Here is a 23,444-nt window from a genome sequence, read left to right as displayed (position 1 = left end):
TTGTCATATTTGGCACATGCCAAATGGTTATAGGGATATTTTTATTTATAAAGAAATATTTTGAAAGATTGAGTTCATATACTTACATTGGTTTCCATGTATTTGTATTTGAATATTTCATCTCGGGGAAATCTCTCCTTCCATAGAGAACTATGGTGTCAGGCACTAGGCTATAGATGTTAAACTTTTGGTTAGCTTTTATGTTCATTGAAGGGTTATGGCATTTTCATTTCTTTTCTCACTGAAATGTATTCAGACAAAAGGTCCAACAACTGCTATCTGAAATGGTCCAGCAAAACATTTGTGGAAAATCATATTGGACACTGTCTCTGAGTGCCATCAGTTTAGAATCATGGAATGATAGAGTTGGAAGAGACCACAAAAGCCATCAAGTCCAACTCCATATTGCAACACAGGAACATGCCATTCAGCTGCTGCTTAAAAACTACCATAGAATAAGACTTTGAGGCAGCATATTCCATTATCAAACACCTCTTAAGTTCCCAATATTTCCTCCTGATACTTAAATGGAATCTCTTTTTCTGTAGTTTTGATCAATTGCTCTGTGTTCTAGTCTCTGGATTAGAAGAAAACAAGTTGACTTCATTTTCAATACTCCATTCTTACAAACATTTAAACATGGCTCTCAAGTCCCTTTTAAATTTTATCTTCTCCAATATAAACATTCCCAGCTCTCTAAACTTTTGCTCGTAGGGTATGATTAGTGCACCTTCTCTGGAATGGGTCCTTCTCTGGAGACATTCCAGCTTGCCTATATCCTTCCTGAAGTACTAACTGGATACAGTTTTCCAGGTGAGGTTTGACCAAAGTAGAATAGAGTGGTACTATTATTTCCCCATACATAGACACTGAACTCTTATTATTGCATCCTATAGTTGCATCAGTTTTTTAGCTACTGCACTACATTGTTGATTCATGTTTAACTTGAGGTCTACGAAGACTCCTAGATGCCTTTCAGATGTACTGTTGTCGAGCCAGGTGTTTTTCAGCTTATGTCTGTGCAATTTGGTTTTTCTAAGTTTATGACCTTACATATTTCTCTATTGGAATTCATTTTGTTAATTTTGGTCCAGTTCTCCAATCTGTTAAGGCCATTTTTGTTTCTGATCCTGTCTCCTGGGGTATTAATAACTACCCCTCCTAATTTGGTATCATTTGCAAATTAGATAAGCATATCTGCTATTCTATCATCCAGTTCATTGATAAAGATGTTGAATAGCACTGAACCATATGATACTGCACAAAACCATATGATACTGTACTAGTCACTTCTCCCCAGGGCGAAGGCGAACTATTGAAGAACACCCTTTGGGTTTGGTCAGTCAACCAATTATAAGTCCACCTGACAGAAGTAGCTTGCACTATACAGCCTAGCTTGCACTATACAGGTTGCCTAACTTGTACTGTATAGGTACTGTACAGTCCAAGGCCTAACGTTGTGGGTATTTAATGTACTCACAGAGCCATATGACCCATATAGTTAAGTGAAAATTGTGCTAGAGCATGCTTTTGCTTAATCCCAGCATTGTATCACAAACTTTTATATATGCAGATATGTTAGTTTCAGGCTCCATTGAGTGATGGGAAAAGTACAGTGGCTGCCTGTGCAATCTCACTGAAAAAAGTGATGAATAAATAAATAAATATTATTTAAGCATGCACAGTTGTGTGTATCAGGATTGCACCTGCAAAAATCTCTTTACACAACTGTAGGTAAACATTGTGAAAGTGAACTTACAAGTTCATAAAATAAAAGAATGCAGGTCAAGATTTTTGCATAAAACATTCCTTTTATACCTAAAAGTTTGATTTTGTGAGCAAAACGTTCACAGTATGAAATTTATGGTGTCACCAAAAGTTGACAGATGACATGAAGGCATGTACAAAGACACACCAAAATCTGATGTCCATTTATTTAAGGTCATGGTGCCTTTGCTTGCCGAGAATGACAAAAATGTGTGGGTATTCTTTATAACTCTGCTCATCACTCTCTTCCCACCTTTGAATTCGCTGCACTAAATCAGGAACTGTGTTTCTATGGAGATGCTATTGGAATATTGGAGTTGGGAAAAGTACAAAAAAAAAGTAGAACTGCAGAAACGATTCAGTTTTCTAATCACTATGGTTTTCCAAGGTCCCCCCCCCCCCCAATGTTTTGATTTCAATTTTGATGATGCTATTTTTGAATATTCAATTAAAATATTTTGAATTTTCAAACACCAGGGGAGGGGGAGTTTACAAGGACATTAAATCATGGAGGAAATTAAGTGCTCAGAGCTGCTACATTTTCTTTGCCTTCCCTCATCTCCACTGTTTTCAACTAGTCTGGTGCATCAACAATCCTACCCTCAAAAAAATAAGGTTTCCACAACATTAAACAATAAATTATACAAAATAAGAGGAGTTATGTAACTTTTAGTGTATTGTATAATATATTAAGGCTGCATCTTTTCTCAGTGGGAATTTGAATACTCTGGGCACGTCATTTTAATTGTAGTATTGATGGTATGGAGTAATATATCCAAAATCTACAGATTTATATTTGAACTGTCTCCATTCTCTGGTGTATGTTTTTGCTACCCAATTAACTGATACATTTTCTACCATAATTCAATTATACCTTCCTACATTTTCAACCTTCTGTATTCTTTCCATTTATTGCCTCTCCCTTGTGACTGTATATTTGTAGAAATGTTATGACAGTACAGTACTTTAGTCTTCTGTGCAATAGCTTTTATAAAACTGCTCATAAATGGACATATAGTAATTGTATTTAAAGGCAAAATATCTTCAATATATTGGTGTGAATTCTCTCTCTTAATGTGTGGTGAATCTGAATATTTCCTAAATACATGCAGCAATTTATAACTATTTGATTAAGTATAAGAAGCATTACTAGATTGCAAATGCATGCCCATGTAAATGTCTCAAGAAATGAATTAGATCGTGTCTGTTTTTGTTTTCCCTTTAAATGAAATATAATTCCAGAATAAATGAACTTTAAGACGATAACATGTGAAAAACACTTGCAATGTGGTTGTGGATATTGAGATCTCTAATGTTCTAACAACATGGTCCAGAAGTTTCAACACTGCATACTTTGGAAAATTGTAAAAGCATTCACCAAAATTCATTGTAAAACTCATAAAATATCAAGGGCATGGGCTCAGCAAATCAATGACTGTCACTGAAAAGTACTACTTCCCATCACTGTTTTTAATGTCTTCCCCGCTCCCCAAGGTTTATTGTGGGAATACTTCACAATTAAAAGCAGCCCTTTTGCCAGAGTTTGCATCAGCATTTTATGTGGGTGTCCTTTCATCTGTATCATTTAGCTATAATATGCCAGGACTCCTTGCTGGAGAAAAGATCATAACTTGACTCTTCTGCTCTTTATTTCTCTTCCAAACAGACTTGGAATATGATAGCTCTTGTGCAAACCTCTCCTAAAATGGCTTGTTTAAACCTTTAGACAATTTGGAAAACATGCACAATTTGACAGGATAGGAATTAGAAATATTGCCTGTCATGCAAAAACGCTCATATCAAAACCTGTAAATAACGTGGTTTCTATTTCTTTTGTTTTTAGATGGAAAATCTTTTTTAAAGTGACATTATATTAATCAGAGTAGGTTGTTTAAAAGAAATGTAAACAATAGGCTTGTTTGAGCCAAAATAAAATGGTTCAAACCTGGTTTCTGATGTAGGGGCGCTGGTGGTTCAATTCTAAAGTGAATTCTCACAGAAAAAAAAATGTTCAAAACTTCTTGAAACTTCCAAGACTTCCGAATCCTTTATGGTTTGAAAGTGTTATTTCCTGTTTCATTGTGTAATCTTTACTTTGAAAGTAGTTGTTATACTCCAGAAGGGGGAGGGAAGCAAAGGGAGGGAATTCATCCAATCTGCTTTAAAACAATTCTCTGGTTTAAGACAGAAGCCGGGGGAAAGGAAAAGGGGGAAATTTATCCACTCTGCTTTAAAATGCTTCTCTGGTTTAAGACAGAAGCTAGGGGGAAAGGAAGTGGGGAATTCATCCACTCTGCTTTAAAATGCTTCTCTGGCACAAGACAGAAGCCAGGGGGAAAAGAAAGGGAGAGAATTCATCCACTCTGGTTTAAAATGGTTTCTCTGGGGGATCCAACTCACTTACTGATTCATAAGAGAAATGGCAGAAAAAGCTTCGGAAGGGCAAAGGGACTTCTGGTGTCCTTAAAAACTTTGAAATCGCTTCAAAAAGCATATTTATTCCAAATTATGAAGATTCTGACTGAACCTAACCATGCCTAGTATATAAGCATATTTATAATGAACTGTTGTTAGTAATATTACACCGTTGTCAGTAATTTTCCTTTAAAACTGCAAGCCCTTGGTTAGGCTGTGGGATTTTCTCTGTGTGTTTCTGTTATTGTATCATTGAAAATATTGTTTTTCAGGGGGTTATTTGGATGAATAGCTCCATGAAGTTAAATTTTGTTGACAATTATTGACTTCGTCTTACATCCATCAATATATTCTCATAAAGGCTAGTTGTTCTTTACCCCTTATCTCATGCTTTCAGATGTATTTATTCTTTAATTCACATAACTGGAAGAATAAGAGGTAGTCTGAGAGTGACTGGAATAGTCAAAATCCTGTTTGTTTCTAGTAGAAAGAGATTAAATGGTGTGGCAAAAGCAGATAAAAAACCAAGATAATTCAAAAGCTAAGTGTAGTTTGCATGCTAATTCTGCATGAAACAAGGAAAATCACTTGACTTTTACTCCATCACTTGTGATAGAAGTATAAAGTGTACACTTTTTAATAATCTAATGTAGTCCATCTCAATGCTAATAGCGGTTTTCTTTGACTTCTAGAATCTCAGGTTCCTGATCAGCCAAGCTCTCTTCATGTCAGGCCTTTGTCAACCAGCATCGTAATGAGCTGGACACCGCCTCTGAATCCAAATATCGTTGTACGTGGATACATCATTGGCTATGGCGTGGGCAGCCCATATGCTGAGACGGTGCGAGTAGACAGCAAACAGCGATACTATTCCATTGAACACTTAGGTAGGTGGTGCTTCCTTTCAGGTTTATTTGAAGTAAAAACATTTTGAATCACATTCCTTTTTCATAAAGGAAATCTAGAACTAAAATATGCCCAAGAAATGGGGACTTGAAAATCTCCAGTAATGGGGTAAGTCTATTCTGACTCTGGCCAATTGCTTCATTATCAAAGTGTTCTTATCATTAAGAAATTGTTTCTAATGTTTAACTACAATTTACTTCCAGTATTTTAATCATATTAGATCTAAAACTGCCCTCTGGTGAGGAAGGCAAAGTTGAGGGGCAGTAACTCCAAAGTTTACTTAGTAGGTTTCCTATTATTATTATTGTTGTTGTTGTTGTTGTTGTTGTTGTTGTTGTTGTTATTATTTTAAAGGCTGGATGGGTGGGAGTGGTTTGACTGTGCTTTCCCTGCCTGGCAGGAGGAGGTTTGACTGGATGGCCCTTGGGATCTTCCAGAGAAATCATACTGTTAAGTTTATGTTGGTTAAAATTCCCTAAAAATCAGTGGATGCGCATATATTTCTGAAACTTGGAGGAAAGGACCCCCTGGCTTTGTTGTATAATCGGAAATAGAAATTCAAGGAGATTGATCTTGTTGTTTTTTAAAAGTTCATAATTTTTTAAAGAATTCCCAAAAATCAGTGGATGTGTGAAATATTCTGAAACCCAGGGGTGGGGGGTGGGGGGGTAACAGTGGGAAATGTGTTTTACTATTGTAACAAGTTTCATCCTGATATCTCTAGAAACGAGGGAGAAAGGAGCCCTGGAAATCCACTCCTCCCCCACCTGCACAATTGCACGGACCATACGGACCCCTTACTATATTTCAGAAACACTTTAGAAACTATTCTCTGCACACACACACACCGATTTAGCAATGAGTATTGAAACTTTTTTTCAATGCTCACACAGGCCTAGTAGTCAGCATTATTTCTTCTCTTCCCCTGTAATCCTGTGTCCTCTCTGAACATGGTTGAAAGACCCTTATAGACAGTAAGGGAGGTGACTTGAGAGCCAGAGTGCTTAGTGCTATAGAGAAAAAATGGAATTCAGAAAGATTGTTTTGTACCTATTTCCACTGATGCAAAATTTTAAAGCAAACCATTCAAAATATGTTCTTCATAAGTGTGAGAAAGAAATGATGGATCCAGCTCAATCTCGATAAGAAAACTTTTTTCCAGCTCAGGGTCAAAGTAGCGATTATCTTAGCAATCACAGCTTCCAGAAACTGGAACCTGTGTGCAGCAGGGAAGAGAATTCAGATACATCCAAGTCTGCTCATTCTGATCTGCAAATCTACCTGCTCAGAATGGTTTGTCCTCCAATGCCTGAACTTACATCTGACTTTGTTTTTGGTCGAATCAGCTCAAAATGGCTGGAGACATTTGCTGAAGATAATTTTGGGTTATGGGAAGAGCTCTTCCCTTTTATTCATGCATGCAAGTAGATCGTGATTCAGCTAGTGTTACAGTAAAATCCAAGGAAAGGGGTTCCATATAAGAAATACTATGGTCTGAAACCCTTCTCCAGCTTTGTATTTCTGTGACATTGCATTCTAGCTCTGAGTTCAGTTACTCTTTTGACTGGTTTTATGCATCAAAGGTAGTGCATATGCAGCCACAACTGTATATTGCATCATGACACTGTAGGCATGGAAAGACAGATTGTTTGGTTTTTAATCTTCCCATTAGAACAGAGACATCTGATAAGGTAAAGGTTAGATGTAAACTTAGGAATTACCTTTGTAGTCCCTCCTCCAAAAATAGTCAGCATACTTGGTCATTAATTTTGTAAGCATGCCTAGCACTGCTAACACATTTTCTTAATTAAGTTGCTTTGCTGTGCAAGAGACCATGTGAAGTAACTGCTCTAATGATGAGCTTGTTGGGTTGACGATTGAGTCCAAAACATAATCAGCATTTTATATTCTATGGCTGCAGTATTACTGCCTTTTTCAGAAATGTGCCTTTGCTTCATAACAAAGTTTCAATGCTAATGAGCTCTGTGCTGAGTGGAAGTGACATCCCACGCTTTCCTTCAGAACACAGTCTTCCTACTGGTGCCAGTTACTGAACACAATGGCAATCAAGCCCTCATACCTTGCGTTTGTCAAAAGGGTGGCAGGAGGTGTTCCATTGTCTATTATTCCTTACACACTTTCCTTGACAATTTGTCTTTATGCTATTCATGACAAGTGTACTACTGTATACTAATGGGAGAAGGGTTTTCTTTTTTCAATTTCCACTAAACAGATCAAACTTTGAGGGAATGGCTTTTAATGATTGTTTTGCTGACTTATCCTTGTCTTGCATCACCTCCATGCATCTTCCTGGTAGAGCAATGGTTTGAAAACATTAATCCTAGTAGTAAGGCAATAAAAAAAATCCCCTCCTCCTATATCTTGGGATGTAACAACTTTATCCATTCATTCACCTGCCTGTTCACCTATCTAGTTACACATAGTTGTCCTAAAGATCCTTGTTCAGTTCAAACCAGGCAGCATCACAAATATTAAAAGAAATGAAGGAAAAAGAAAGAAAGAAAGAAAGAGATGTGGAAAAGTGGTGGAGCAGCAATTAGAACAGTGCTTTAAAATTATCTGGGGGAAGGGGAGATACATTAAGTTATGGTCAAATCCAGCTGTGCTGCATAGCCTCTAGATAGGAAGATTTTAACAAGTGGCACAACTTGCATAAGGAGGGAACAGATTTACTTTCTTAAAATAGGGGTTCCAAGGTTGCATGAGGTAAGAAGGAAACCCCTCCCACGTCTTCCAACCAAGGGTGTGTTTGTAAAGGAAAAAGCACTTTTTTTGTACCATAACAATATTTTAGTACCCTTTTGACAAATAGTATTCAGCTATAAAAAAAATTGGGAAGTGTAGTTTGGTGCCTGATGCCGCCTCTTCTTGAAGACGTGATTTACAACTCACAGTAGTCTCTCAAGAAAAATAATCACTGTTAAACCAGGTTAAGGCTGCAGTGTGGACATTCCTTTGAGCTAATATATTCTTTGGATGGTAACTTTCACAATGTTGTTCTTCTGATCTGACTACAGGTAAGGGTTGAATCTGTCTCCTAATTCCTGCTCACAGTGAGCTACTAAAGCATTTTAGCATTTGAACAGAATGCTAAAATGTCTTTCATAGTGCAGTCAATTGATCTACAATCCCCTTAAGTAGTTGAGCCATAGCCATCTCTACCTTTTGCTTCATCACAGTTACTACAGTTGAATAATATAGTAGTTTTGTTACATTTTAACAAAGTTTTCCCAGATACCAGAAACCTTTATTTGGTGAAATTTTGCAGCTCTTATGATAGATGAGAAAATCTCTAAATACACTTTACATCAGTAAGTGAGACAAACTCAGATGTGTGGGCTCTTCAAAAGAGGTATAGACTCTGTGAGTCATGGCTGATCGCAATCTGAAATGAGCTGGAAATGTATGACTAATTCATATCATCAATTTGTAGGTTGATATACCTAGCCCATACCTCGTGGAGCTGAGTGTAGATCAGAGCACAATTAGTGTCTAGAAACCCATGCAAAACACACAAAACCAATTACCGACATGTATATGTTTTTACAGTGAACTAGAAAAGGGCAAAAAAATGTTCACACCAATATCAGTATCCCATAACATGAGCAATTTCATAAAATGCACACAAAACTACATACATATAGGGAAAGAAACATCTAAAAATGCACATGGACACCACTTCTCCCATAAAACAAAGCTTTGGAAAATTAACTATTAGGGTTAGCTTTGGAAAATTAGTTGTTGGTAATAGAATGGGAAGAGGCCATAAGGGGCATCCAGTTCAACTCCCTGACAAAAGATTAGCAAAAAAATGACTCGAATGACTCAATACAGAATACTGAGTTTCTGTTACTCAATGGGGACACAGAGTATCTCCTTATATTTTGGACTTTGATGGTGGAACCATTGGCCAACCCCATGAAGCAGATTCAGAATACTCTTTTCTGTATTATACTGTAGAAGGTGGGAGCTGGAAATTTGACATTGTGGGAGAAGATAAATCTGGCAGCCTACCATAGGTTGCCCAGGGCTCTAGAAAAACTGGTTTACTTACAAGTGATATAGTCCTTAGAAGTAATAGGTTTAAAGAAGACCAAAAAGCAAGTGCAAAAGGAAAACACAAGGTATAGTGATGGATGAAAGGTCATTCAAAGATGTCAATCATAAGAGTTTGACATTGTAATAATAATTTCTGTGTGGAAAAATTATTTGCCATATTTTTACCCCACCCTTCTCAACCCCGAAGGGGACTCATAGCAGCCTTACAACAGGCAACAATTCAATGCCTTACAAATACATATCAATAAAATCAACAAATAAGTTAAAAACCCACAGTTAAAAATCAAATATTAAAACATCAGTTAAAATCACAGAATCCAAATCATAGACCTGGGCCATTCCATTTTTCATTATATTATTTGTAATTACTTATTACACTACTTACAATTACTGATCAAAGGCTTTGTTGTTTCCTGAAGGTCAGGAGCTGATCTAATATCACTGAGGGGCCACCACTTGGAAGGCCCTGACTCTCGTCCCCACCAACTGCACCTGGAAAAAAGGTGGGAGCGAGAGCAGGGCCTTCCCAGAAGATCTTAACCTCCAAGATGGTTCATAGAGAGAAATAGGTTCAGACAGATATGCTGGGCTTTTGTGCTTTCACAAAAAGTTAATGTTTTCCAATAAAGTACCCTGTTAGTATCTTACACATGTTTAAGTTCCCATGTGTAAGAAGCAGTACAGTTTTGTTCATATTCATTTAAGTATTGCAGAAACAGGATTGTGCACAAATACACATTGCATGTGACTATATAGTGCCTTGTCTGTGCATTTACTTGCCCATCAGCTGCCTTGGTTCTATTCTTGAATTCTACCATTCACTACAAGGATTGTACAGCACAATTAATGTGTATCACCATATGTGGGGATTTGCACTATGTTACTTCAGTATGAGATCTTAGCCTTTATCTTTTGTACAAATTTGTTGCTTGTACAAACATTATTTTTGCAAAAAAATCCACAAGTGTCAAAAGTCCTCAAAAACGTACAAAGCCTCTTTACAGTGCAAGAACAAAATAAACAATGGTTTACATAATTATACTAATGCTTACTTCACCTCAAAGTGATAGAGGGTTTTATTATATTATCTTGCACTGTAAAAATACAATATCTTCAGTGCTCTTCAGCTTCCTCCGATTCCAATTAAATCCCTGGAAAGATCACCCAGAGGGAGATATGTATTAAAGGTTGTTGCTAATGATGATGATGTTATTGTTGTTTTAAAAAACAATAGTCACCCCCCCCCCCACCCTCTATTGTCATAAATTCCAAAGGAAAGCAGGAAGAATTCCAAAACTTCCTGAAACTGGGGTAAAGAACAAGGCTTCGTTTGGTAGAGAAAGAAAGCATTTATGAACAAAAAGGCAGATTTCGGCATAGCAATTATAACGTAGTATGTATGATTAGTTAAAATTATGTCAAGATTGCCCACCTACAAGCATTGATTTAATTGTCATTCAAATTCAGCATAATTAATTGCAGAAGAATGTCACCACAGGGTGCATGCTGTCTTTTATAAAACGATATAAAGAGAGTTGTGCTCCCTGATATTTTGGGTGTCATTTCTCTATGATAAAGTTCCAGTACTTTTGCTGTCACTTCTTCAGCTGTAAGCATGAGATCTCTGCTGATCCGCTGAGCCGGAAGATGAGGTACAAAGGGATTCTGATCCGTGGAGATCCTAAGCTTCACAATATCAATACAGAGTCCTTATCTTGATCCTTTGCAGGAAGGCAAATAGAACATGATCCCCACAGTACTAAATTCATCAGAAAACTGATGCTCTGAGAGGGAAACTATAGCACTTGGATAATATAATGATAACCTCTGTTAGATACAACAAGAAACGAGAAGTGTGGTGGAAATGTTTTAGAACAGATCTGTTTCCATGAGTACAATAAATTGCCTTTCAACAGCTCAATGAAGGGTGCCTTCCTCTTATTTTATATTGGCCAAAATCCTGTTGATGTTTATTCATGACTAAGTTCCCCTAAGGAAATGCTTGAGCACTTTGTTCAGTCCAGAATGTTTGCATTCAGTTCAACCTAGGAAAATTGTAGTTGCACACACTGAGGACATGGAAGAGCATGCTCATATGGACACATAGTTGAATATGCATTCAGGTGACAACTTTTCCACTCAGCAGAAGTGTAGTGTATCACAATCAATGCATAACTCAACCTTCAGAGAACTACCGTTCACAAATACATTGTAAAACTTGGCCATCAGACTACTAAAAGAGGATACACTTTACCTGTAGTTTGTGCTCTCCTCCAGCCAACGTTTTCATTAAAAACCTAGATGGAAAGGAATATTTGGAGTGGATGCTCCCTTTGCAATGACACTTAGAGTATCCTAAGGAAGAGGCCCAAAGGTTGTTTCTTCCCCACCACCACACATATCTATAGCATGTTCTACTTGGAGGAGGCCTCTTCAGATGAAGAAAAGGAGAGCCAGTATAATAGGATTCAATTGAAAAGAGAGGACACTGGCAGAAGCAAAGCCAGGACTGTTCTATTCTTTTCCTTGAAATCACAACTTAGGTACAGAGTTTCTTCATCCTGTGGAGTAGTGTAGATTGAAACACCAGCTGTAAAATAAAAGAGAATCCCTTGACCTACTTTAGAAAAGAAAACACTGAGATAGTTTGGTTTTGTTGTTGTTCATTCAGTGGCTATAAATTACCCAATCAATGCTCTTCTTTTGCAACATGCGCAACATTGCTTACACTTCCTGGTTGACTTTCTCTGATGGCCTTGTTCAGTGAATTTCTGAATTTTGCCATGTATCTTACCTATACTCTGCATTTACTTAGGTACTTGCCTACCTGAAATAAGATGATTTAGCCTTTTTGTGAAGAGAAGAGTCTTTCGAATGTGTTTTGTCTGCCTCTGTAGCTGCCAGAATTACACCTACATGGAAATTGGAGAGACAAAGTAAAATTGCCAACTGCTCTTTACCAGTGGTTTGAAGGGCCTGAATATAGAAATCCTTTTTTTCCCTCTGACTTCCTTCTGTATTTCCAAAATACAACACAAAGTTAGGGATAGTCCATACTCTTTGGAGCAGTGTTTAGTCCTGGAAACACCAAATCCCCTTGGAAATAAGCATAGGCAGACTGTGTTGGGGTGGAAGACATTTTATATCCTCTCAGATCTCAGGTCATCCTGAGAGTACCAGAAATGTGTTGATCTCAAGTGATTGCCTCTTTTCTTACTTGCATACACCTTTATGTATCTTAGCAACAAGTGCTACGGCCACTGTCTCAACACTGGAAACAAATAATAACTTAGGTGAAAACTTGTGCCCTGGAATGACTAGGACAAAAATATGAGGTCCCTACATATCATAACTAAAAGCTGGCTAGCAAACTATCCACAGTATTCTTGATTATTGGCAAAGCAACTATAAGATATAATTTTCAGAGCTTTGGGATGTTACATTTTTCCCCTCCTGTGGACAGCTTGTACACAAATGCAAGCATTTGGGAATGTGCTTTGCATTCCAAAATAATATCTCTCAGATTATGGAGGTTCATTTTTAATTAATTTCTCCATATGTTGCCTTCTCCTACTCCTCTTCATTTCTTACTTTTGAACACATTCTGCTTTGAGTTCTGTTTGTTGCATCCGTTCTGCAGATACATGCCACACATTATAGGGTTCTTTTAAAGCTTGGTTAAGCTTTACACTTCACACTGAATGCACCAAGTGTGCAGTGCACTGTGGGAGTTGCAAAGGTTCATGTCTCCACAGGGGTTTTGCTTACTTGGAAGTGTATTGAAGTTCCAGCCTGCTTTCAAAAGGACTTGGCACTTCACTATAAGGAATCCATAATGTGTCTCATGTTGGAGGAATTGCAGAGCAAGTGTGAGGTAGAATGGACTGACATCTTAATAGCTATTCTAAAGATGGGATTAATCTCTTGAATTATATTAATATAATTTGCTTGATTGTTTAGTGAAGAAGAGATGATTTATAATGGAATAGTCTAAACTCCCTAATTTTGGTGTAGAAGTCAAACTATCAACAGAAGTTGTCCTGCAATATATCATAATATCAAAATATCACTGTGACATCTTCTTGACACATGCAATTCATTGTAGAGTTGCTTTCCCCATGCCTCCGATCTTACATAATTTGCTCACTAAAAAGCCATCCAAGCCCTCTGAACGTTCAACAACTATCTAGTTCATGAAATAATTCATTGGCAGAAATGGAACTTCCTTGTGAAGAAGTAGCATTTGGAGCATCGTTGCTGACACAAAGTGTTAGTATACACATCACAAGGAGGTGACACCCAGGTCAGGCTCTGCATTTTCATCATTCTTAAGAGCAATTCTCATGGATAAAAATATAAATTGCAACAGGGGAAAGTGTGTTTGGATCTCTGTTGAGGCTAAGTCAAAAGCAACTGTTAGAGGAAAACAAGTAACCTTTTTATTAACCTTTTTTGTTGAAGTCACCACACGGATTAATATGGTTTGGATGAAGTGGCACTCAGTAGCAAGTATACTCTGTGACAGGAAGACTGCTGGTATATCCCTGATCAAGGCACATGATTGGGTGAAATGGTGCCAACAAACCAATAAAGCAGACCCCGCCATTAAGCGGGACAAGTACTGAAGAAAAAGAAGACAGGAGAATGAGCATTCAGGATTGTGCCAAGGGAAGAGAGGCAAGGAATGAGTAGGGATTGTTCCCCTATGATTGCAGCACTCACAGTCAAGAGCTCTAAATAGGCAACGATGAGGGTATTTTTTTCTATACAGCTATTTTTCAATGAAGCTAAGTGCACAACCATAGAATGAATCAGAATTTGATCAGTCTGATATAGTCCCATTTCTACTCAGGTGTTGGGGAGGGAGGACCCCAAACTAGGACATGAATAATTAGAAATGCAACTTCATTGTTCTTTGAGTGTATTTTAATTTAAGTGGTAAACCACACGTGGAAGTACTTATGACATCAAGTCAGAGTTCATGCGATTTGATGTGTTTCCATCCATCCACAAAGAAATGGTTAAACAAATATTGGCCAACTAAAAAGAGGAAGTATATCATGGAAAGGGCTCACTGGATATACTATATAAATTACTATATATACTAGAGATGTAATTCTTCACTAGGGGATTTATCAAACTAGAGTCTTAAAGCAGGAAATGTAGTTTAGGTTGGGGCCTTTGGGATTCTTAGCTAGAGAGGTCCCCACTTCCCAAAACACATTTCCCAGAATTCTGCAGGAGGCCGAAGACTCTAAGAATGTAGAGGTGCCTGCTTTAAAATGCTAGTCTGATAAAGCCATACATTTCTTCCAAAGAGAAACAATAGGTAATGTTATGAACAATTTTCTTATCAGTCTTTGAGAACTACTCAATTTTGACACCTATAAATTATTTACAGCATTTCTTTCTAGAGGAAAGCAGGTTTTGTTGTGTGAAATAATACTTCTGTGTAGAAATAGAATTTTCCATATAGGAAAAACATTTTCCTACATAGAAAATAAAGTTGTCTAGATAAACAATCACACACAATTTTTGCAACAAAAAAGTCCCAAACTGTTAAGGTTCTTATCAGTTTTGTCAGAGTTTTTCAAAATTAAAAATGTTTTTTACTTTTAAAATATTTTTGAGTAGTTTTCCATTCTCATGTATACCTAAATATTTGTTACTGTTGTTCATATCAACTTATGGTGACCCTAGGCATGTGAAACCTCCCTGCTTGATTTCTGCAGGATCAGAGCTGTGACTTCCTTGATTGAGTCTATCCATTTGAAATGCAGTCTTCTCTTTTCCTACTGTCTTCTTCACTACCAAGCATTATTGTCATGATAAGGCCAAAGTACGACAACCTCAATTTACTCATTTTGACTTCTAGGCCTGGTTTTCTTTAGGACCCATTTTTTAAGGAGTCCATGGTGTCCTCACAATTTTTATCCAACACCATATATCAGATGAGCTGATTTTCTTTCTGTTTGTTTTCTTCATTATCCAACTTTCATAACCATATGTGGAAATGAGAAATACAATGGCATGGACGATCCTAACTTTAACATTCAATGACATTCCTTGTACCTAAATATTGGTAGAACCTATGTATCTATAATGTAATATACCGACAATAGGCAGATAGTGTGTAGCACAGATGGCTGTGTCCTCAATACACTGTCATTTCTCCCCTCCTGAGCACCTGGCATGAGTCTCAATACTGTATTTTAGGATAGGGCTAGTTCCGTTTGTGGATATGCCCTCATCCTGAAGTGCTTTCGCACCAAATATGCTCACTATTTGTTTGTAGCTACACACTCTGCCTTTGCTTTTGCAAGATCCATTTCGGACACAGGCACAGAAGTAGTGACTTAGTCTGAAATACTTAATAGATTGCTCCCCAGAATACCAGTGATGAACCAGGCTTTTCAAATGTGCACAGTTTATGGCAGGATCCTGTGGACCACGAGGCACACATCAGTGAATAGAAAACATTAATTGCTTAGGGCAGATTTGACTGCATCTATTCCCTGTTTCCGCAAGCCTTTAAAGAAAGGTATTTGCCTTGGTGTCCTTTTGGCTTTAATGCCAAATTATAGAAGCACAGAAAAGAAGGTTAACTATTAAATTAACCCAGATTAAGCCTTCCTAAGAGGCAAGATTATGTCAGAAAAATCATCACAGCCTGCACTGCAGTGAAAAATAGGAAGGAGCCATTTTGTAAGCAGAGTCTTGCTGTGGTTCAAGACGTGGGAAGGGAAATTAGCTGCTAGGGTTAACATTACCCTGATAGAAGGTCAATGCTATGCTAATACAACCTTAAAAAAATAAAATAAGTGAAAACTGCTTATATGATTAAAGGCTGTTAATAGGATTAAAAGATTTTTTAAACTGGGATATATTCTTAAAATAGGTTTTAGGTCTGCTTTGCATCATTTTAGCTGCATTATGCACTTGCTCCAGCAAAGGGCACTAAATCAAAGCTCAGTTTAGCATCAGTGGATTACTTTAGGGTACTTCTAGTTAAGGAAAAGGGACTCCTTTCCCCCTCAAAGCTTAAAGCAAACCCCATCTGATGATATCTCTCACCAGGATATACGCTATAATTCTTTTTTCTGCTTCTAATCCTGCATAATGGTGTTATTTGTAAAACTTACCATATATCTTTGTGTATAAGTCAACCTCAAATAAGTCTAGGACAAGTTTCAGGATTGTGGATTTTGATATGATTGATGGATGAGTCCAGAATCATTTTGCAGAGGGGAGAAATGCTAACTCTGCCTTGGAGGACCAGCTCTCCCTGGCCATTGCTGCCTTCTTTTCTCCACCCAGGCTTTCAAAAGGCCAGAAGCAATGCCATGGCAGAGATAGTAGATGGAACCAGTGCTTCTTTTAAGTTCTCTTTGGGTGGACTAGGTTCTCTCCTTTTACCACTCTACCCAGAAAAGGATATGCTGCCTTTTTAAATAAATGTCAAGGTACAGTATGTATATTGATCTGTGGATATTAAGTCAAGCCAGTTTTTAGGATTGATTTTTGGTGAAGAAGTCTATACCTAAAACTTTTTATTGCTTTATGTCATGGCAAGGGAGACATATCTGCCCAAGTCTGTTCATCTTACCATGTTATGTTGAATTCTAGTGAAAAGGCAATGGTATTTAGCTTTGAATGGAATTTGACATCTGCTTTGACTACAGTCAGAAAATCCTGATTTGAAAAGACCTTTTCAAACAAAGCTCTTTTTAGTCTATGTTGTATCACTTGACAAATTGACACCATTTTGAACTCATGCTTCCAGTGCTCCATGTTTATGACAAATATCATAGCATTGTTGTGTGCCTTTAAGTTGTTTCTGACTAATGGTGACCCTAAGTTGAACCTATCTAAGATTTTTCTGAAGCTGAGTCTATATGACATGCCTTAGGTCACTAAATAGGTTTCCATGGCCAACCCTATTCTTCAGAGGCTCAAAATGCTGCCCCACACTTGCTCTCATTGTAGTATTAGTTGTGGTTACTTAACAAGAGCTAGGGTTTCCCGGGTCCCAGGGCATTGTCTGGAGTCTAAGGGTCTCAGGTTGAATGTTGTAACAGGAGAGTTTTGTGTGAGAGTGTCTTCAAAGCCTGGGCATCTCCTCCACCTTTATCCATCTGGCACTAGGGTTCACTGAAGCAACTTGTTTACATATATGCTACACTTGCCTAGTATTGGCAAAATAAAAAGAGACATAAGGAACAGAGGTTAGGAAAAGAGTCAGTAGAGCCCATTCTTTCATTGGAGTAAGGCAAGAAATGGTGTGCCAGTATCATGGTGCAGAAGCATTCTTGTTGCAGAAGCTTTGGCAGCTACATCATACAGCTTGAAGCTTGCCTTGTTCGATGTATGGAGAGATTATTTTGTAAACATTTACACCAAGGTGATAAAAAGGTGAGTTCTCACATGCCAGGAAATCTGGTGGGGAGAATTCTAGACAGGTGATATTTGCAATATGGGGCCTATATAACATGACACAACACACCTTTTTGAACATTAAAATTATTTTATGTATAGAAAGGGAGTTTGTTGTGCATAAAATATGATTCTCTATGCAAAAAAGAGTACAATTTCTTCCCAGAAAGAGATGCAGAATAAATCCCAAACTGCAAATAGTTCTTGAAAACCATATGCTATTCAAGGACCTTCTCTCTGCTGGGAGAAAATGGTTAAATTACTCCTTCTTGACAATGTGAATGACATTTATGAACATTAACATTTATACTTCCCACAAACTATAGGGCTGGAAAAACTCCCCATGTCTCCTATGAGTAGTTATGGCAATGCAGAATGTAATAAGCAAGAATCGTGACAACAGTCACAGCTGATGGGTGTGTTTTTCACCTTTCAGTGCTATCAGAAATATCTACCTTTTCCTTTCCCTATCAGTTTCTGTTCCCAAAACCTCAGGTAGTAAGATGTTGTTGACTTCACAACTCTTATCAGCCATGATTCTGATTATATGGCCAGCTCATGGTGAAGATCATGATTAAGATCCTACTTTATGCTTGTGTAGGGTAAATCAACATTAATGTACCTGGTGGTTGCTTTACACTTCTGCTTAATAGTAATGCTGTTTAACCAATTACATATCTGCCACTGCACCTGCTCATTTTTCCATTGTAACCTGGAAGTATGAACAGTGGCTGTTTATGTAGTGCCAGGAAATAAAATTGTAGATTTATAGTATTGATAAATGCACCATCCATAAATGCATGGTTGAATTGTTGCAATCCTTTGGGTTAGTCTCAACTAGAATAGATAAATTCAATTATTCATTGAATGATGAATCAATGCATGGCATAAAATAAAGGATTTGAAGGTTCTGCTCTAGCCAAGATTAACAGGCCCATGTGATGCAACCATAAATGGAATATGTCCATTGCACAATAACCAAAAAGGCACAATCACATGTGTAAGGGAACTTGTACATTTGTACCAAAGTTGTTATCAAAAGGATTTCACCTCATATGGAGAGGATATCATTATGGTGAAGACATATGTTTATAGGAGGAAATCTATTGGTTCTTTAAAAGGCAACAACAAAAGCATTTTATAAAGAGATAGGAGGAGTATGTGAGTGCAATCATGTTGCTATAAAGACAGCAGTTATTTATTTGTGAGTGTTGAGAATTCAGTTCCAGGTAACCTCTCCTTCTCACCTGACATATACAGTGGTGGGAAGAAAGCATGTGCAAATCCATTCTGTGCAAATCACATCCTTAGCCAGGAAGCTAACATGGGGAAATCTTTGAATATATCTCTATCTTCATGGATATCAAATGATTTCTGCTTACCCAATAAGGCTGCAGTGAATTCCAATGGGATGAAAAATGCTATAAGAATGTTCTCCCTTAAGTGTTATGAATGGCTAACTGATCTAGTTATTCATAAAACCATTAACTGGGGGAAAAAAGTTGAGCTCCATTTTTGACTTGGAATATGTCATCTATCTAATTAGTGACATTAACCAAATGTTTCAGTGTAGGACATAAAAGTAATTACAAAATGTGGAGGTAGGAAATCACTCAGCAGTATAGTAAAATAAGTGATATTGATTCATTGGGCATTTGAATAATAGGATTAATCATGCTGGGCATGTCTGGGATTATAAATTGTAATGAAATATGGAATTGTGTATCAAAGATGTCAGATTCACAGGCTTACAAGTTCTCTAGTTCCAGTCCAGATATGGACCAACTGTTAAGAATTAAAGGCTTTCCATCATAGAAGAGGATATCCTGACCCAAAGATTGCCCTTTGCTCTTGACCCACATTTTATATTCCAGGGCAAAATCATCCATTACAGTTGTGACTGGAAAGTACCTCAAAAAGCAAAACTATTGTGATGGATGCAGCCATTTTCTCAGCCATTTCAAACATGAACCCCAGATACAGCATTAGGGGCCAGTCATTATGCAGTCACTGACACTAACAAGAGAAGTAGCAAGGAAATAGTAGATTTCTCAAGGGCAGCTATGGTTATTCTGTAAAGCTAGTGTGATCAAGTTATGCAAACAAGGCACAGTTGGCCTCATCACCCTTTATGGCTCCAAACTCCCCTAAGGATATGAAAGCTTTGCCCATAAATGACCCCTAGGAGGCTGTAAAGGATCCTTTTTACCTTGGACCTTATCGCACACAAGAAGCAAAACAGTAGTTCTGTATGCAAACTATAAGAAAACTGTAGTTTATGACTGATGATTGCACATGGGATGCATACAGGAGTCCATTACACTCCTCTTTACTTTTAGAATTAGTGTGTCTTGAGATATCACATTACATGACAGACTGTAAGCAGGCATGTAGCCGGTGGGGGGGGGGGGACTTGAGGGGCTTCAGCCCCCCCCCCCCCCCCGAAATTCTCATGGTGGTTCATGAAAAGGCCTTACTGGTGCATTATTTAAACTGTTATGTTTATTCATATCATGATCTGATCACCATACTCAATATATCCCATATGCATGGGGGTATTGGGGTAACAATACAAAAGGTTTGCTAGGCTAGACCCTCTTTCACTCAGACTCAGCCCCCCCCCCCGAAACTCAGCCCCCCTGAACCCCCCCTGAAAGAATTTAGCCCCCCCCCCCCCCCCCCGAAACGAAATCCTGGCTACGGGCCTGACTGTAAGGACATTCGATCATGTATTCTTTGTTTACATGATTTATTTATCCACTATTCAAAAATTAGAAATCTAGAAAGCAGTAAATAGAGAAAGTTGATAAAAATCCCAGGAAGAAGCAAAGGAATAAAAAGCTTTCTTTTTTTCTTTTTTCTTTTTGAAGAATACAGACAGTCCCCAAGTTACAAGCTTCTTCCAGTCGTCTTATAAAGTGCTGCAATTTTAGCTAGCTTCATGTGTACAAATACAAAATAAAAGCCAACTACCACAGCTTGGATTACATTACAATGGATCTATAAAATCTATAATTCCATGAGATAGAGTCACATCAATTATATTGGTTCAAATTGTATGGCGTGGAGGTGTACCTAAGCTCATTTTTGAATTCAGTAACTGAAATGAATGGGATTTTTATAGTGGTCATGGTTGAGCTATAATTGTACAGTTTATATTTCTGGAATCAGAAACTAAAATGAATGTAATTTTAAAAGTGTTCATAGTTTGGCTAGCTTGTGCTTAGGACATCTGTCCATACCATTAAACTAATTGTAAGAAGCGTTATACATCTATAAAAAGGAAGAAGAGCTCAAAGTCAAGTTATGTTGAATAGTAATACCACATAATCATCATCAGATGTGAATATATAGGTTTCATTGACAATGCTTTTCATTGTTCCAATACATTGTAAATTATGCCTCTTTCTTCTGTTGCGCTCCAGTGGAATATGCACTTGGGAATGAAGTGAAGGAAACACATATTATTTCATCAGCTAGTCTCTTGAAAAGCTCTCTAAATTAGTGTGATGGAAATGTTTAAACTGAACTCTACTGAAATATCTCCTCTCCCAAAGACGTTGCCAGAGCTGAACGCCAAACAACTAGGCAGGTAGCAATCAACAATCATCTAGCTGTATTGCTCCTGTGATATGCCATGTGTGTGATGGGGATGGGAATGAACAGAAACTCTTTTATTCAATTTGTCTCTCCAGCATCTGAAAGCACAACTGTATCTCGCAATCATCATATTACAGGTAGTTCAGGGAGTAAACCAAGGCCTTTTGAGAATACTGAAGGCTGCCCCAAGAGAAAAGGAAGGTGATGGTAATGCTGAAATGATTGTAGAACTGGCTGTAATGTCTCCCCATGCACTCTTTAGCTCTGCTTATATTATTTCTCCGTTACTGGCTAAATTTCCTTAGGGATTTGGAGGGAAAGGAGCAAGGATAACTAGATTCTGAAGGAGACACTTTGCAGATGAAATCACTCGATTCTGCTCTGACCTGGATGATATACAGGTCCAGTGGATGTAACCTTGGCTCCAGCTTGCCCTGTGTTATTGGATACCTTTCAGTGTGTGCAGCCTAAGGATGTGGGCAGGGTCTCTGGAGAGTAGAGAGTTGTATATTGGATCCTTGCCTTTCCTGGCTCATTAAAGCAACCAGAGAAACTGTCCAAGTGGATAAAGGGAGAGGGAATACTGAGCTGCAGCAAGACAGGTTACTGTACTGTAAGTCTTTGTGGGAACAAAACAAAACAAAAACTCCCTGAACCCCGTCATATTAGACAGTTACCAACCAATGTTCAATATCTCTTTTTGAGGAAAGGTTCTGTTAGTATGTCATGGTCTGAATCCTTACCAAACAGGTATTTTTATCCATAAAGCCCAGCAATAACATTCTGGTGACATTGCAGAATCTACTCTCTAATTCTTTTAGATTAATGTGTAAGTATTACAACAATAACTTCTAACCTTCTTACAAGTCTACCGCATATGAAAGAAGGATTGCTCCTTATCTTGACATCCCTAGCATTGATTTAAAACAACCTTGGGCATTTTCAGCCATGTATTTAGGGTTAGATAGCAGCTATACATCACTTTCTACAATTTTTTTTAGTTACTGTGCATAATAAATTTTATTTCTTTGGTCTGCATTTTTCCTATATATCCAGTTGAACATAAAGCCTAAAATGTGTATTATTTTACCATTTTACAAAGTTCATATACTGTCTTTAATTTCAAAAATCTTATGTGTACACTTTTTTCATCATCTTTAGACTATTCTAAACAAAACACATTCTCACTAAACTCTAGGACTCGATCTCTCTTGTCTTCATTAAATCTCCCCTTGAGGTGCATACAAACAAATCAAGATCTTTACTTTTCTCAAGAAGTATCGTTCTTGCTTTAAACTCCCAGCTGTTTGGTTCAAAATGCAAAAGATCATCTTAAAACAACTACGTCTAATTTTAAGCCACTCTTTCCTGGGAAAGGTGGCGAATCTTACCTGAGGAAAAAGTCTCTGCTTGTATTGATACTACAGACATTTCTTTTGTCTAGGAAAATCAGAATTGTGATACATTACTGCTAGGGACCAGTGCATGTCTGGTGATCTTTATTTGATTTACAGGGTTACTAGTTGTGTAGGCCTGAACTAAAGTCATTGATTTGTCATTTGTCATCCAAAATGGTCTGTCATCTATCTCCCCATAGCTCTGTTTCAAACCTTATAAATACTTGTCATTTTCATTGAACAGTTGCCAAATCCTGCTTTCAAAATATGAAACCTCAAAATTATCATGTCTGTTTCCTTCCAGAACCCAGTTCCCACTATGTCATCTCTTTGAAAGCTTTCAACAATGCTGGGGAGGGTGTCCCTCTTTACGAAAGTGCCACCACCAGATCTCTGACAGGTGAGTAGAAATGGCTGACTGAATATCCCCTTTTGCCATGGTCTCTACCAGAACAATGTGCTTGGAATGAAATGAATGGGTCTTACATTGATTTTTGCTATGCACTGGATTCAGCATGATAAACATTGAAAGTTTGGGGACCATACAAGGAGTGTGTGACTCAAAAATGTATGTATGTGTAAAATGTTCCCACTGGGGAAAAGGACTGCATCTGCAAGGGATGTCATACGGTCTGAAAGTGAGTGAGATTATAGCCCTGGTACAGCCAAGATTCCTTCATTAGTGTAGTCTGATCAGCACAGAATAAAGCTGCATATGGTCTTGTGCCAACAGCTTTTGAGCTTTGTAAAGTCCTTCTATAGATAGATTACTAATGTGGTAAGTGATCCTTCCTTTGCATCTTCCCGGGGATATAGGATGGGATAAAAATTAAGTCGTTGTTGTTG

At 37.7% G+C, this 23,444-nt stretch overlaps 1 protein-coding gene across 4 annotated transcripts in view; it reads left to right on the top strand.

Moving 5' to 3' along the window:
- The window catches only part of DCC (DCC netrin 1 receptor), a 1,101,219-nt gene that overhangs the window by 911,833 nt on the left and 165,942 nt on the right, over positions 1-23,444 (top strand). For all 4 annotated transcript variants that reach the window (XM_060761267.2, XM_060761265.2, XM_060761264.2 and 1 more), the window contains exons 15-16: positions 4,875-5,069; positions 22,903-22,998. In XM_060761267.2, coding sequence (XP_060617250.2) covers positions 4,875-5,069; positions 22,903-22,998 — 291 coding nt within the window. The remainder of the gene's footprint in view (positions 1-4,874; positions 5,070-22,902; positions 22,999-23,444) is intronic.

The sequence above is a fragment of the Anolis sagrei genome, chromosome 2, assembly GCF_037176765.1.
Source record: "Anolis sagrei isolate rAnoSag1 chromosome 2, rAnoSag1.mat, whole genome shotgun sequence".
NCBI lineage: Eukaryota > Metazoa > Chordata > Lepidosauria > Squamata > Dactyloidae > Anolis > Anolis sagrei.
The sequence above is the reverse complement of the archived record's forward strand: the minus strand, read 5'-3'. Positions and strand labels throughout refer to the sequence as shown.